Source organism: Enhydra lutris, unplaced genomic scaffold, assembly GCF_002288905.1.
Source record: "Enhydra lutris kenyoni isolate GAN:26980312 unplaced genomic scaffold, ASM228890v2 scaffoldscaffold27, whole genome shotgun sequence".
In the NCBI taxonomy this organism is placed as follows: domain Eukaryota; kingdom Metazoa; phylum Chordata; class Mammalia; order Carnivora; family Mustelidae; genus Enhydra; species Enhydra lutris.
In genome coordinates this window covers 18,798,023-18,812,372 of record NW_019154111.1, presented here as the reverse complement: position 1 = coordinate 18,812,372, position 14,350 = coordinate 18,798,023, and the positions used below count along the sequence as shown (strand labels likewise).

At 39.6% G+C, this 14,350-nt stretch overlaps 1 protein-coding gene across 5 annotated transcripts in view; it reads right to left on the bottom strand.

The window, feature by feature from the left end:
• Window positions 1-14,350, bottom strand: part of LOC111151929 (calcium dependent secretion activator 2) — a 532,957-nt gene that overhangs the window by 88,856 nt on the left and 429,751 nt on the right. The window contains exon 17 of one of the 5 annotated variants that reach the window (XM_022510149.1): window positions 1,695-1,711. The exons of the other annotated variants lie outside the window; for them this stretch is intronic. Within the exon in view, the coding sequence (XP_022365857.1) occupies window positions 1,695-1,711 (17 nt within the window). The remainder of the gene's footprint in view (window positions 1-1,694; window positions 1,712-14,350) is intronic. 5 annotated transcript variants of the gene reach the window in all.

The following is a 14,350-nucleotide window of genomic DNA, read 5'->3' as shown; positions in this document are numbered from 1 at the left end:
TATTTAAAACAAACAAACAAACAAACAAACAAACAGTTCACCAGATTGCAGAAAATATTTCACCCACAAAGCAATCCCAGGAACTGCAAGTGCTGCGACATTTAATATATAAGAACGAACAGGTGCATCTGCACATCAGATGCTCAACTTCTGCAACAAACAAGTTATAATTCTCCTCAAGGTCAAAAACACAAAGAGAGCAGATACCACAGTCTTTTCCTTCTCTCTGTATTGTATTACCAATACAATACCATTCTTACCAGATGAGTCATTCCTGACAGCAAAAACCATGGTTTTCTTTTTGTTGTTGTTGTTGTTGCTACTTAAATTCTCAGCCTGAAATGTCTATATAGTTTATGTTGATTAAATTCAAGAAGTATAAAGTCACCTAAAGTAGTCTGACAACCTTCGATGAGCTGATTTCCTCCCCTCCTCCCCTGTCCACCTTTATGTCATCCTGTCCCCTCCTCTATCTGCAGAGGGCTGGGGAGCATTCTTTAAAGCTGAAGGTTCTTTTGGCATCGAGGCAAACTGGTATGAAAAGGCCAGGCCACGGATTAAGTAGAGCTACCCTAAATTCAGCAACAGAGAAGGAAAAGCAGTTGATTTTAGAGATACAAGAAACTGGCAGAAATTAGAGGTGCCCTATGTAATGAAACCATTTCAAAATTGAATGTGAAAAACACTGTTTCCAATAAAGACATGGAAGATAAACACTGTCTTACATTCTTGGACACTCTCTTTGTCCCAGGAAGGAGGTTGTAAGGAAGAGAAGTAAAATTTTCAGAAAAAGAGCTTTTGCTGTGGAATCTAAGGAGTTTTGTTTTTTGGCAATGCATCTTTTCCTTTAACTTCTTTCTAAAACTTCAGCTTTAAATTTGGAGGATGCTCTTCCATTTGATCGTTTCCAAGGGATATACAATGATGCAGTGAAACATTGCTTATGGCTGGTGCTTGTTATTAAACATTCACTGTAAGTTTACTATAGGTCACAGTGTGATAAACATGGGGGTTTCCACCCCCCAACCCTGCATTCATCCTCCTAAACCTTCCTGCAGGATGGAAAACCACTGTTTGTCTGCAACAGGGATCAAGAGCAGAAAACCAGTCTGCCAAACACCACGTAATGGAGTGTGCCTACAATGTTCTTAACTGTGAGAAGTAGGAGGAGGTGTAAGCCATGCCCCTGATCTTAAACAACTCAGACTCCAACAATCACTACTGAAAGGATCCTTAGACATCAACTATCCAATCTTCCATCTGTTTCATGATCACTTCAACATCCTCAAAAGAGGGTGAAGTAAAGGAGGCTCATGACTTTGCAAGACAGTCTACTCCACTTGGGGGCAGCTCTACTTACTAAAGTCTGGTGAGGAAGACAAGATCCTTAAGAAGAGTTTGGAAACATTGTAGAGCAAATATGGCAGTAATGTAGGAGAGGTGAGAATGGCTGAGAGCAGGTGGGTTTGGGGAGAGGAATCAGCAGGAAGGTAAGTAGGATCTGAAGCAGGTCCTAAAGGAATAACAAATGACCTGGGTAAGTAGAGGATGGGTTTTCAGAAATGATTGTGTGACAGAGATGCGGTGTATTTCAGAGGAAGGTGATGATGATGATGATTACAAATGTTACCACTTACTGAGAGCCAATGAATGTGTCAGGCATAGCACCAGGCACTTTCCATGCATCATCACACTAAATTCCCCAATAGCTCTAAGTTGTTTGGTTATTCGTCCATGTAACTTGTAGATAAGGAAACAAGCTTGGAGAGGTCAAGTGCAACAGCTAGCAAGTGGAGTAGGTGAGACCTGAGCTTAATGTGGGCTCTTACCATCTCTGCCTTGCCCTTGGCTGGCTGGAGTACAAACGTGCTGGAGAACAATGGGTGATGAGCCCCAGGTCAGACTATGGCAGGCTTTCAGTGAGATGATAAGTACACTGTATAACTATGTCCTGTGTATAACTTAAAGTAAGTGTTTCTTTGCAAGGCTTCAAACTAAATTAATTTTAGGAAAATGCATCTGTGGTTGTATAGAAAAAAAAAGGATTGGTGAGGTTGTACAACCCAGGTCAGGTCTAGTAAAACAGAGAACTATGGGAAGATGATAGCGGAAACAGAATAGGAAGGTGCAGGGATGCACTGAAGAAAGAATTTGCAAGCCCTTGTGAATAACTAGAAATTGCAGGCCACAGAGGAGAATGACCCCGAGGTTCAGAGACTGTGGCTCAGGGAGTGAGGGCGCATGGTTGATGAAGCTAGGGAATGGGTCTTCAGTGGGACATTCCATATATTTTAGGACTAATTTCCATATATGTATAAATTAGTTATTCTAAACTAAAAAGTACGCATTGCAAAATCTGCACACACACAGGGAGTTATTTGGATTCTCTGCCTATGAAACTCCTACTTATCACCGAAGATACAACTTGAACGTTACCTTAAATGTGGGACCTTTTCAAAGTTTGTGGCCTGAATGAGTTGCTCCTCTCTCTGAGCTTCCCTCTTACGCACTTATGAGCCTGTTTACTTCACAGTGTCCAAATCAAAGTCAGAGACTGGGTCTCATTATCTTGTGCTCTCAATATCACAGGTACCTAACGAATGTTTACTGACAATACAAGAACACTTTTTTTTTTTTTTATTTTTAAGTAATCTCTCCACCCAACGTGAGGTTTGAACTCACAACCCCAAGATCAAGAGTCTCGCGCTCTAATGACTGAGCCACTAGGGACCCCACTTTTTTTTTTTTTTTAAGAAAAACCCTGTTAAAAGTAAAATCAGTACCCAAATTATTTCAAATAACTGTGTGTGAGACGGCAAATAGCTCTTCTGTCACTAACACACCAACGGTGGACTAGTCAGCAAGTCCACCAATAACGTGCAGCGGCAGTCCAAGAACGATGCTCAAAAAACTGATGGGCACTGTGTCCTTAAAGGATTTGAGAAAGACTTCTTTGTAAAAGAGTTCTTAAAATCATTTTTAATTCTCGAGAGCATGCCACTTCTATGCCTTAATTTTTCCATCTTGAGATGAAAAGTGGTGAATTACATTGAGAACTCGGAGCCCAAGGGATTTAGGGATTAGGAATAGGTTTTAGGGTATGTACTTCAAATTATATGCTAATTTCTGTGTAGAGAGCATTTGGAGGCGAGAAGGATTGGAACTTTCAGGTTTTCAAAGTGGTCCATAAGCCAAACAAATGCTAAGCGTCCACTGAACCGTATAATTTCTACACTTCTTCTAGCTAGTGAATTCTATGCCTCCTATAAATACAAGTGTTGGGCTTTCTTGACATTGTATTATATTGTTTAAACATATTCCTATGTTTATTTTACATCATGTTTCATAAGCAATAGAAAGGCAACAATCTTCATTTTTATCACAAAAGAACTTATTTTTCCTACCTACTTCAGTACATTATTTACTGAATCCTTACAACCATTCTGCCAGTTAGATAATCATGGCCCCCATTTCCAGATTAGGAAAAAGAGTTCTTGGGAGAGGTTAAAGAACGTGTCCAAGGTCATACAGGGCACTAGCTGAGAGAGAATTAAAATCTTTTCTCTGATGCCAGGTAAGCAGCAATAAGACAAAGACTTGAAATCTTTTTCACTTTCAGCTCTCCGAATAACACACACACACACACACACACACACACACACACTAAACTGCCTGTATATATTTAATAGAAAATTCTGAAATGGCTGAACGTTTGAAGAGTTTATAAAGTCACCACATCCTTAGCCACAAGTATGCAATAAAGGAGACTAATCACAGAAACAACCTGAAAACTTATTTCTGTGTAAGTGTGAATATGTCAAAACCAGCTTTTACATTTGACACTAGCTTAAGTAAAGCTCTCAGAGGACCCTGTGTTCTACTGAAACTTAAAAACAGTCTAAAACATTTTATTTTTCCTAGACTAAATTTATTGAGAGGAGAAGAACTTTGTACTTAAACATAATGGCCACTCTAATCCTTTAAATAAATAGCATTTTTATCAAGTGCACTGTGTACGCCATCTCCGGCTGTCACTCATTTGACTATCGCCAAGAAGTTTAATGCGTTCAGTAGTCAGAACTCTGTTAGACAGCAAGGTTATCAACAGCCCTTTTAAAAATCTGAACAGTGAATATTTGAGAATTCCTCCTTAAAATATTCACTTTCACTTTTTGTAACATTTCTACAGTGTTACAGATATCTCTATATTCTACAAACTTCACACCAAGTTGCTGATTGTTGTAATACATTTCAAATAATAACAGTTACAGTGAATATGCCCAGAGTAGTGAGGCTTCTTCATGACTTTCAATGCATTGCTCTTAGGTATGTTTCTTCATTTTGGATCACTTTTACTTTTTTACAATAACACTCCCCGGCTGCTCAGAGCAATTCCTTTTAATTATACCTCTGTACATTTAAAGAAGAGGTCTCACTGGAGAAAAGGTAGGGATGTGGGGAGATATAAGAAGAAAGCTTGGCTGTTCTGCTCTGGTAGGTTTTAATTCTGTTCTCCCATTGCATACTTCCAGCACATTCTCCCCAGTTGCCTCCCTTCCAGCCACTTCCTGTCAAAATCTCTAGTGGTGGATACACAGTAATGCTCAGAGTGAAGGTTGTGAGGGGACCTGGAAGAAAGACCAATAAGATCATTTCAGTCCATTTCCCCCCCCCCCCATATAGGATATGGAAAAATTTACAGGGTACTTGACCTTAACTCTTACAATCTCATATCTATACTTGCAACTAAACAAAACACTGAATTTAATAATAATAAAAAAAAAGTTTGAAAATTCCAATAGTTGGGGGAAGAATTCAAGATGGTGGATTGAAGGACCATGGCAGTAACGCCATCATAATACTTCTCTCCCTTGCATCTAGGTCATAACAAGCTAGAGTGCATCAAAAAGTAATTCCTATATATGCACTAAGATTTCTTGCTTGGTTCTTCAATATCCTGATTTTGTGACCTTGAATTTGATTCAATAAACATTTATTGCCTGGAAGGTATTGTACTTACAACTGAGGGGATACAATGATAAACAAGGTAGTATTTCTGCCTCCAAGAATTTCTGTATCTTTCTCCCTAACCAGATTATAAGGTAGAAGATAGATGCATACTATCTGTTTTTGTTAAGTATGAGGAAGTCCTGCTATAAAGCTCTGATAGAGACTGAATTAAATGCACTCAATATGCAAGAACAGCATTATTATTGAGCATGAAATAGGATCAAAGATAAGTCAATAGGAAGGCTTTAAATTGCTCATGGATAACATGGAGATCTTTAGAAAGAAATGCTGCTTCTTTTAATGGGTATGTGTTTGAGGTCGAAATCTTAGATCAGAGAAAGCTAGCAGCAGTCTAACACTGAAGGTTCCCACCTTTCTATTCCTTCTGTCTGAAGAAAAAAAAAAAAAGAAAGAAAAGAAACGCACTCACTCTTTTGCTTCTCCCATCCTCTAACGAACATCAATCAGATGGATGAGGAGAAAGCCCTGACACTCAGGACACTGAGGTGAGAAACTTGTAAGACTTAGGGAGGAACTGTAGGGGTAACTGTGGATCCTGAGGGAGAAAAAAAAAAAGAAAAAGAGGAAAGGCAAACATGAACACTTTGTAGGGAAAGGAGATGAAGGACCACAGCTTGGAAGGAGTAGGGAGATCAGCAACATGGAAGCATTCACCTGGGATACACTGTGGGACCCAAACAGTAAGGTTTTGCCTTACTGGGTATAAAAGATCAAGAAAGTTGGGCCAAGAGTATGACATCTGATTTCTTCTACCTGGAACCCCGAAGGTCATCCAGAGGCAAGGATGATCAGCATCCACTCCATGGACTGCTGGTTTGAAAGCTTATCTACCTTCAGACCTGGCTGAGCAATGATAGAATGGATCCCTCCATTTCCTTGTGCTGTCTCCCTCCACCAAAGCAGGTACTGACTGCTTCCTCCTTTCTCGCCTTACAGAAATATAAGGCACCGCCACATTTCTGTCTGTCTCTCTCTCTCTCACACACACACACACACACACACACACACACACTGCACACTGCTATGGGCTTGTAAAGGATGTGTTCCTATTAGATCAGAAAAGGTTCCATCTGAGCTACTGCTCCATGTTACATGTCTTCTTCCACTTATAAAGCCCTTTAGACCAGTCTAGCTGGTTCAGGGAATTTCTACTGGCCCCTGATTCTGTCCTAATTTTAACCTTAATTTCTGTTGGTGTCAATGTTCTCCCCCTTTGCAGGATCCAGACTGACAACTCAACTGGAAAGTCGAAACTTTCATTGAGGTGTTTCTCTGACCCATCGTCTGGCTCTAGCCACAGCAACCTATGGTGACACAGCACTAGAGGCCAGCCCCACCAGGCCCCTGAGGGTCCCAGTCCTGGCCAGATCTCAGTGCTAGTGGGACTTCTTATCCCAAAAGGGAGAGGAGGGTAGGAGATCAAATACTTTCTTTCCCATTAAGCAAAACCACCTCTCCAAGCCTGCCTGCCACTTTCCAGACTTATGACAACCTGATTCTGGGGGCTCTCCTTTGACTTAGTCACCTAGAAGGAACAGGATGTAATTTGCTAAGAAGGTTGCCTCAGGATCTAGGGGAGAAGTGGTTTCTAAAACTAAACTCCATTTCCCCAACTCTTCAGGGCCAACTGACTCCAACTTGCCCAATATCCGACTCCGCAAGACTTGATACTGTTAATTAATGCAAGAGAATAACCTCACATTGACCCGTTCCTGGTCTGAAAGCAACCTAAATGCGAGCATAGTTCTCTGAGTGCTGGAATATATATTCCTTTAATCAATGGACGGAATATATATAATTCCCAATAGACTTATCATTCTCAACTCCAGCAGGCACCAGCACCTCCTGGAAAGCTTGTTAAAGCACAGATTGCCTGGCATCACTCTCAGAGTTTCAGATCAGGAGCTCTTGTTTGGGACCCAAGAATTCACCCTTTCTAACAAGTTCCAGGGAAACGCCAATGATGCTTGTCTCGGGTATGCACTTTGAGAACTACTAGTGTTTATGGAAAAAGAACTTACATACAAAGGCGACCTGTTGAAACTTCAGGTTACTTCCTCCTTTCCTTGAAATCAAGCTACATCATTGTATAAACTTCATTTTAGGAGAAAAAGGTGACTTTTTCCTGTAGAATCTGAACACATTTTACTTTTCTATAATGTTATTCCAGACTGGATAGTATCCATATTTGAATAATTCTGTGTGAATGAAAATATATAGATGTCACGGCCCCCTTACAACGGTTTAAGATCTGTGAGAATACTAATACCACACATGTTTGGAAACAAATAGGTCTGCGGTCTGCTAATTCCTAGCACCCCTTTGGGACCAGCTCATTGAATGATCCTGTCATTGAAAACAAAGTTCCAGTTAATACCCCTTTGGAATTAACCAGGCTTATGATGTAGTACTTTGGAATAATTGTCCTGTGGTGATGGTCACATTATCTACTTTACCTGGATTATCTTGCCCACCAATAAATTCATATTTAAGCAAATGGTCAACTGTGGAACAAAGGAGAATTGGCCACTGGGGTATACAGGCCAATAGCAGCCAGATTGGACCCAAATGGAATAATCTGCAGAAGCCAAGAACAAGGGAGATCCAGGAATGATGATGGGCCATAAAAAGCCAGATACATACGTGAGGTAGATGTCAGTGATGTTTTATGAGACTTTCTTCAGGAGGAATATGGAGACACAGTCTTCTCTTAAGATCTTAAAATAAGGAATGTTGGTGATGGAATTAGAGAAACATCAGTAGGCTTTAATACGTAGTTTAATAGTTGTCACAGGTTTTTATGTGATTTTATGAGTGGAGAAACACAGACAGCTTGGTTTGAGTTTCATTAAAGTTGTCCTTTTAACTCCTGAGACCCTGGCTCTCAAGTTTGTGAAGCAGGAAGATCCAAGATCTCACAGGAAAAAAAAATCATTATAGTGTTGCTGGCTGCAAGGACTATGAAGGCTTGGAAGAGAAGAAAACGCTCTCCAGTGGATATTTAGCTAGCTCTGGTTGGCTCCGGCTGGAATATATGCCGCAGGATTCTAATGAGAGCATAAAAATTTTCCACTGGCAATTCTACCTGCTAATTGTATAACAGGGGTTTTCCCAAAGACTGGTCTTTAGCCCTGATATATATCGATATAACCTATATATCATTTGTTTATAAATACACACACACACACACACACACACACACCTCACACTGATACATATTTGGCAGCTGAAACTGACAAATGGTCTCCTTGATATTACTGTTATATATTACTTGATATTACTTGTTATTACTTGATATTACTGTTCTTTATACATACATTGTATATTTCCTCTCAATATAATTCTGATTCAGGAATTGAAAACCCTCAGAATCATCTCAGTTATAGTGACTGTCAGGCCAATACTAAATTATAATATAATTAAGGTCTAAAGCATCTTAAATTTCATGCCTAGTTCTTCTGGTCTTCGAACTACATTTACTTAAAACAGCCTTTCCATGGCCATTTGTTATATTCATGCATCAAAGAAGTACCATCACACCTCCACAGGCCCATTCTCCACCTGCCCCTTAAACTCTCTTTCATTCTCAAGGAGAAGTTCTGCCATAAACAATGGGAGTCAGGCAAGGCAGGATCCCATGAAGTGGTGGGAATGAAGGTGTGAGGACATGGGCAATAGGAGGGTGAAAGGGACTACAGAGGCTGCCCAGCCGGGGGACAAGCTGAAGGAGAAAGAAAAATAATAGAAAGATACACTTTGAAAGGATTTGTAACCTTGGGTGCTAAGAAATGAGTTCAAGATCTTGCTGTCTATATGTACCTCTGTTTCCTTTGACATGGAAGAAAGATGTGTTAGGGCAGCCAAGTGATGTGTTAGTAGTGATTTTTAAAAAAAAATTTTAAATTAAAAAAAAAAGATTTTATTTATTTGATAGAGAGAGAGAGATCACAAAGTAGGCAGAGAGGTAGGCAGAGAGAGAGGGGGAAGCAGGCTCCCTGCTGAGCAGAGAGCCCAATGTGGGGCTTGATCCCAGGACCCTGGTACCATGACCTGAGCTGAAGGCAGAGGCCTAACCCACTGAGCCACCCAGGCATCCCAGTAGTGATATTTGATGCGTAGATTTGGACAATGTCTCCCAGTTGGACAGGTGTAAAGACCAGGTATAGAGAGAAGGGTTGGGCTTAGTGACATCTTGAATATTTCTACAGTTTTAACATCCTGGGTTTGCTGGCCACTATGAACATATATGTAACCAACATACCGCAGGGGTATTTTACAGGTTCATTTTTCTGAAATTAAAAAAAAAAAAAAATCTGACATTACAAACACTGATCAGGCCTTTTCATTTAGTGCTTGAAGCTATATGGCCACTTAGTTATGGGCCCATAAGTAATGAACTCTCATCTGTCCAGGCTGTGAGTCCTTACAAACTCTGTGGAGAATAAAGAGGCAAAATCTGTCAGTTTGCATTACTCTGGTTTTGTCCAATTGGAAAAGACTTTTGAATACATCTGAAGTACTCAGATTAACAAGGTGCTGCACAAGCCACACTGGTCTAGGTCACTTGGTTTACCTGCCGACACACGTTAGTAAATAAATGAAAAGGTCACCAACCAGTCGGTTTCAAACTCTGGATATGGAGGATGATAAATTCTATCAAATTGCTCATGAAAGAAAGAAAACTTGCCATGTCAAGACTGCATTTATCTGTGCATCGCATTCCATATATAAGTTAAAAAACACACACACACACCACAAATATATGACACATTGTCAAGTGAGCGGAGTAAACTGACATCCTTTCTGAGACCTTTTAGAGAACAGGTGTTGAACGCTTGTAATGAGATTTCTATGCATCTTCAGAGGAAAGAGACAAGATTGTAGCAAGAGCCATTCAGAGTGTGACAGATCACGGCTGAGGGAATAATTCCCAGTCAGGGGCACGACAAAGGAGACATTACATAAATGCTTTGTTTTCTCAGGAGGTGCTTATGTTCTCACTAAGAATTCCTACAGAAGACAAATATTCACTGAAGAAAAGATTTGGAAGAATAGATTTTTTCCAGATCCTGGGGAATCTGGGATATATTCAATTAACTAACTCCTGATGCACTCTTTTGTGTGGTTACCTTATATTATTTTATGAATCTTTTCCTCTTGCAACTGTGAATCGATAGGATTCATAGAGCTTTCAAGGCATCACTTTGGAGGGGGCTAAGAATTTTTTTTCAAGCAGAGATGGTTAGCTGACAATTCTATGTAGAAAATGAAGTAACTAAAATGGAACATGTTATGTTTTATAAGAAAGTTAAAGCAATTTTGCTTCAACTCAAATAGGTATCAGATAAGCTTTGAAAATCAGCACGGAAAATGAAAAGGTAAAAACATTAGTTGGGGATAGTCACCATAAAGAGAAATACTAAATCCATAGTGGTTGACATTTACTTCATTACACTGAAGTTTCTGATCACTCTGGAGACCATGTTTCTGTCAGAGAATGATTTAGTTTTTTTTCCATGTAGAAGTCCTTTTTAAAAAAAAGATCTTTAGGGGCACCTGGGTGGCTCAGTGGGTTAAAGCCTCTGCCTTCACCTGGGGTCATGATCCCAGGTTCCTGGGATAGAGCCCCGCATGGGGCTCTCTGCTCAGCGGGGAGCCTGCCTCCCCCTTTCTCTGTCTGCCTCTCTGCCTACTTGTGATCTCTGTCTGTTAAATAAATAAAATCTTAAAAAATAAATAAATAAAAATAAATTAAAAAAGATATTTAGGGAGAGAGCATGTGCACACGCACGTGCAGTGGGGAAGGGCAGAGGGAGAGGCAGAGGGAGACAGAGTCTCAAGCCTACTCCCATCTCAGTGCTGAGCCCCCTGCAGGGCTCCCTCCCAGGCCCGATATCATAGCCTCGGCCAAAACCAAAGTCAGGCTCTTAACCCACTGCACCACCCAGGCGCCCCAGTAAACCCTTCTTTCTAACTTCATCTCTGAAACAGCCCATCCTTTCCCCAATGACTTATGTTCCCACTTTATCATGGATGAAGCATAGCAGGCTTTTCCCATTTGTACATGAGTCTACATTTTTCTTCACAGGCTTTGGTGAAGGTTTTGTAATTTTAGTGTCAGGACAAGGCAAGTCTTCAACCTTTTTCCCTTAAAGTTGACTTATTCAATATCCTCTATTCTTCCATTTAAATTTGTCATGTTCTTAAAAAACAAAAAACAAAAAAACCCTCTGGAATTCTGATGCGACACTGCAGTGAATTAATTTGGAAGTGAGCTTATATATTAGGCTATCAAGTCATCCCTCTTAGGGCATGAACCATCTTATATTGATTTTTTTTTTTTTTTAAGATTTCAGAGAGAGAGAGAGAGAGAGATAGCATGTGTGAGTAGGGATGGAGGGGAGAGAGCAGGGACAAGGGAGAGAGAATCTTAAGCAGGGTCCACACTGAGCACAGAGCCCTGACCAAGGGCTCCATCTCATGATCCTGAGGTCAGGACCTGAGCTGAAACCAAGAGTTGGTTGCTTAACCTACTAGACCACCTAGGCGCCCCGTCTTGTATCTACCTAGATTGCTCTCTATAACCTTTGATTTTGAAATGTTTCTTTAGAGATCTAGGAAATTTTACATGCTTTTGGCAAACTCAATTCCTGAATGCCTTGTAGTTTGGTTACTGTAAAAGACACTTTTTGTTTATATTTTTTAGCTAGTTGATCTATGGTGTGGAGTAGTGGTTCTCTGACTGTGGTCCATGGACTAGTGGGGATCCTCAGGACTTTTCAGAGATCCGTGAGGTCAAAATTATTTTCATAATACTGAGATTGTTTTTGTCTCTTTGGCTCTGTTGATATTTACAGTGATGGTACAAAAGCAACAGCAGGTAAAATGACTGTTATGTCAGCATGAACCAAGGCCATGGTGCTAAATTCTACTCATTGCTGGGTTCTTTACCCCCACGCACACCAGAAAAAAGCCAGTTTTCTATACGAAAGTCCTTGATAAAACAGTAAAACAAGCTTTGTTGAATCTTTGTCCTTGAGTATGCATTTTTAAATAACTGACAAAATGAAAACTTTGCACAAAGCACGACTACATACTGAAGTGTAATGATTGTCTAAAGGAAAATTGTGTCATTGTTTGAGTCGGGGGGGCACTGTTCTTTTCAGAGAACCATTTCTAGTTGAAAAGACTACTGATGGACAAAGTATGCTTATTTAGACTTGGAGATATTTGGCAGACATTTTCTGAAAAAATGAAATCAATCTGTTGCTTAAAAAACCAGTATTTGTTGTAATTATAAAATTAAAGGTTTCAAAGAAAACCAGAATTTTAGAAAACTTCTGTCATGAACTTGACAGCCTCCAAGACTTTGAGTCTTTCTGATGAGGTAGGTGATATTAATAAGGATGACTTTTTGATATATTAACACTAAGAAGATCTTGGGCACCTGGGTCACTCAGTTGGTTAAGTGACTGCTCAGGTCATGATCCCAGAGTCCTGGGATCGTGTCCCACATCGGGCTCCCATCTCCATGGGGAGTCTGCCTCTCCCTCTGACCTCTCCTCTCATGCTCTCTCACTCTGTCTCTCTCTCAAATAAATAAATAAAATCTTAAAAAAAAAAAAAAAGATCTTAACTCAGTGGACCAATAGTTTCCAAATGATTACTTCATTGTGTTAAAAAATCATGCATGGCAAAAGATCTATTCAAAGTAGATGATGAACCAACTGGATTGAATAGTATGAAAAATTCACTGATAAGCTTTCAGATTCTACATTGCAACTAACCTGTAAGAAATTACCACCTGCCAAGCTTTGGTATAATATCACAGAGGAAAACCCACAATTACCTAAAAAAGTCTATTAAAATACTCCTCCCTTTCCAACTACATATCAGCATGAGGCCAGATTTCTTAGAACTATATATCAACCAAGATAATATATTGCAGTAGACTCAATGCAAGAAGCACCTATGAGGATCCGGCTGTCTTTTACTAAGACAACCATTAAAGAGGGTGCAAAGAATATTTTTTTTTCAAAGGCGATTTATGTTGACAGGTGATGAGTTTCCTATTGTTACTTATAAACATCAATATTTCATAAATTTCTCATTTTTACTTCTATTATAATAAATACTGGAAGGAACAATCCATCTAAAGAAAAGTTCTTTGGGATCTGAATCTTTAGAGTGTACTAGTTTGTGAGACCAAACATTTGAGAACCACTAGTGTAGAGAAAGGGTATTAATTTTAGCAGGTTGACTTTACATCCGGCAACCTTACCGAACTCTTACCTAAAAGGTTCTATGTAGGGGCGCCTGGGTGGCTCAGTGGGTTAAGCCTCTGCCTTCGGCTCAGGTCATGCTCTCGGGGTCCTGGAATAGAGCCCCATATCAGGCTCTCTGCTCAGCAGGGAGCCTGCTTCCCCCTCCCTCTCTGCCTGCCTCTCTGCCTACTTGTGATCTCTGTCTGTCAAATAAATAAATAAATAAATAAATCTTTAAAAAATATATAAAAGGTTCTATGTAGATCCTGTTGGATTTTCTAGAGAGATGATCATTTCATCTGCAATGATGGGCTTTTTTTTTTTTTTCTCTTCCATCTGCAATGATAGCTTTATCTCCTCTTCCCATTCTTTGGAATTACTTTTTTCATTTCTTTAATGTTGTCCAAGACTCTCAGTGTTGTGGCAATGATTCTGTAAGTACTCATCCCTAATCCTAGTGGGAATGCCTCTAAACTTTCTTCATTATGTAAAATATTTGCTTTAGGTTTTTTCTATATGGGCTTAATAAAGTTAAGGAATTCTAGGATGCTAATAATGTAATTTTAATCATGTTAGCACTGAACTGTTTCACATACTTTTTTTTTTTTTAACATCTCTTGAGATAGGAGTTTTGCTTTTAGTTTGTTAGTTTCCTGATGTTGAACCCCTTTTATATTCCTGGGATAAACCCCATTGATTATTTTCCCAATACACTGTTGGATTTTTGTGAGCTTTTACTTAGTGATTTTGCATATATGCTCACAATGAAATGGGCTTATATTAATCTTCCTTTGTTCAACTTCCTTTATCAGGTTTGGGAATTAAGATTGTATTTGCTTGATGAAATGAACTGGACAGCTTTCACTCATTTTCCATATCATTGAACTTATTTTGGATAGGATCTGTTCCTTAAAAATTTGGTAGAACTCACCTCCAAAACCAACCAGGCTTACGGATTTCAGAATGGCAGGGTTCTGACAACTATTTAAATTTCTTTAAAACTGATTGGCCTGAGTTTCATTTCTTGTGTTGATCACACTGACACAGTTTTTCAA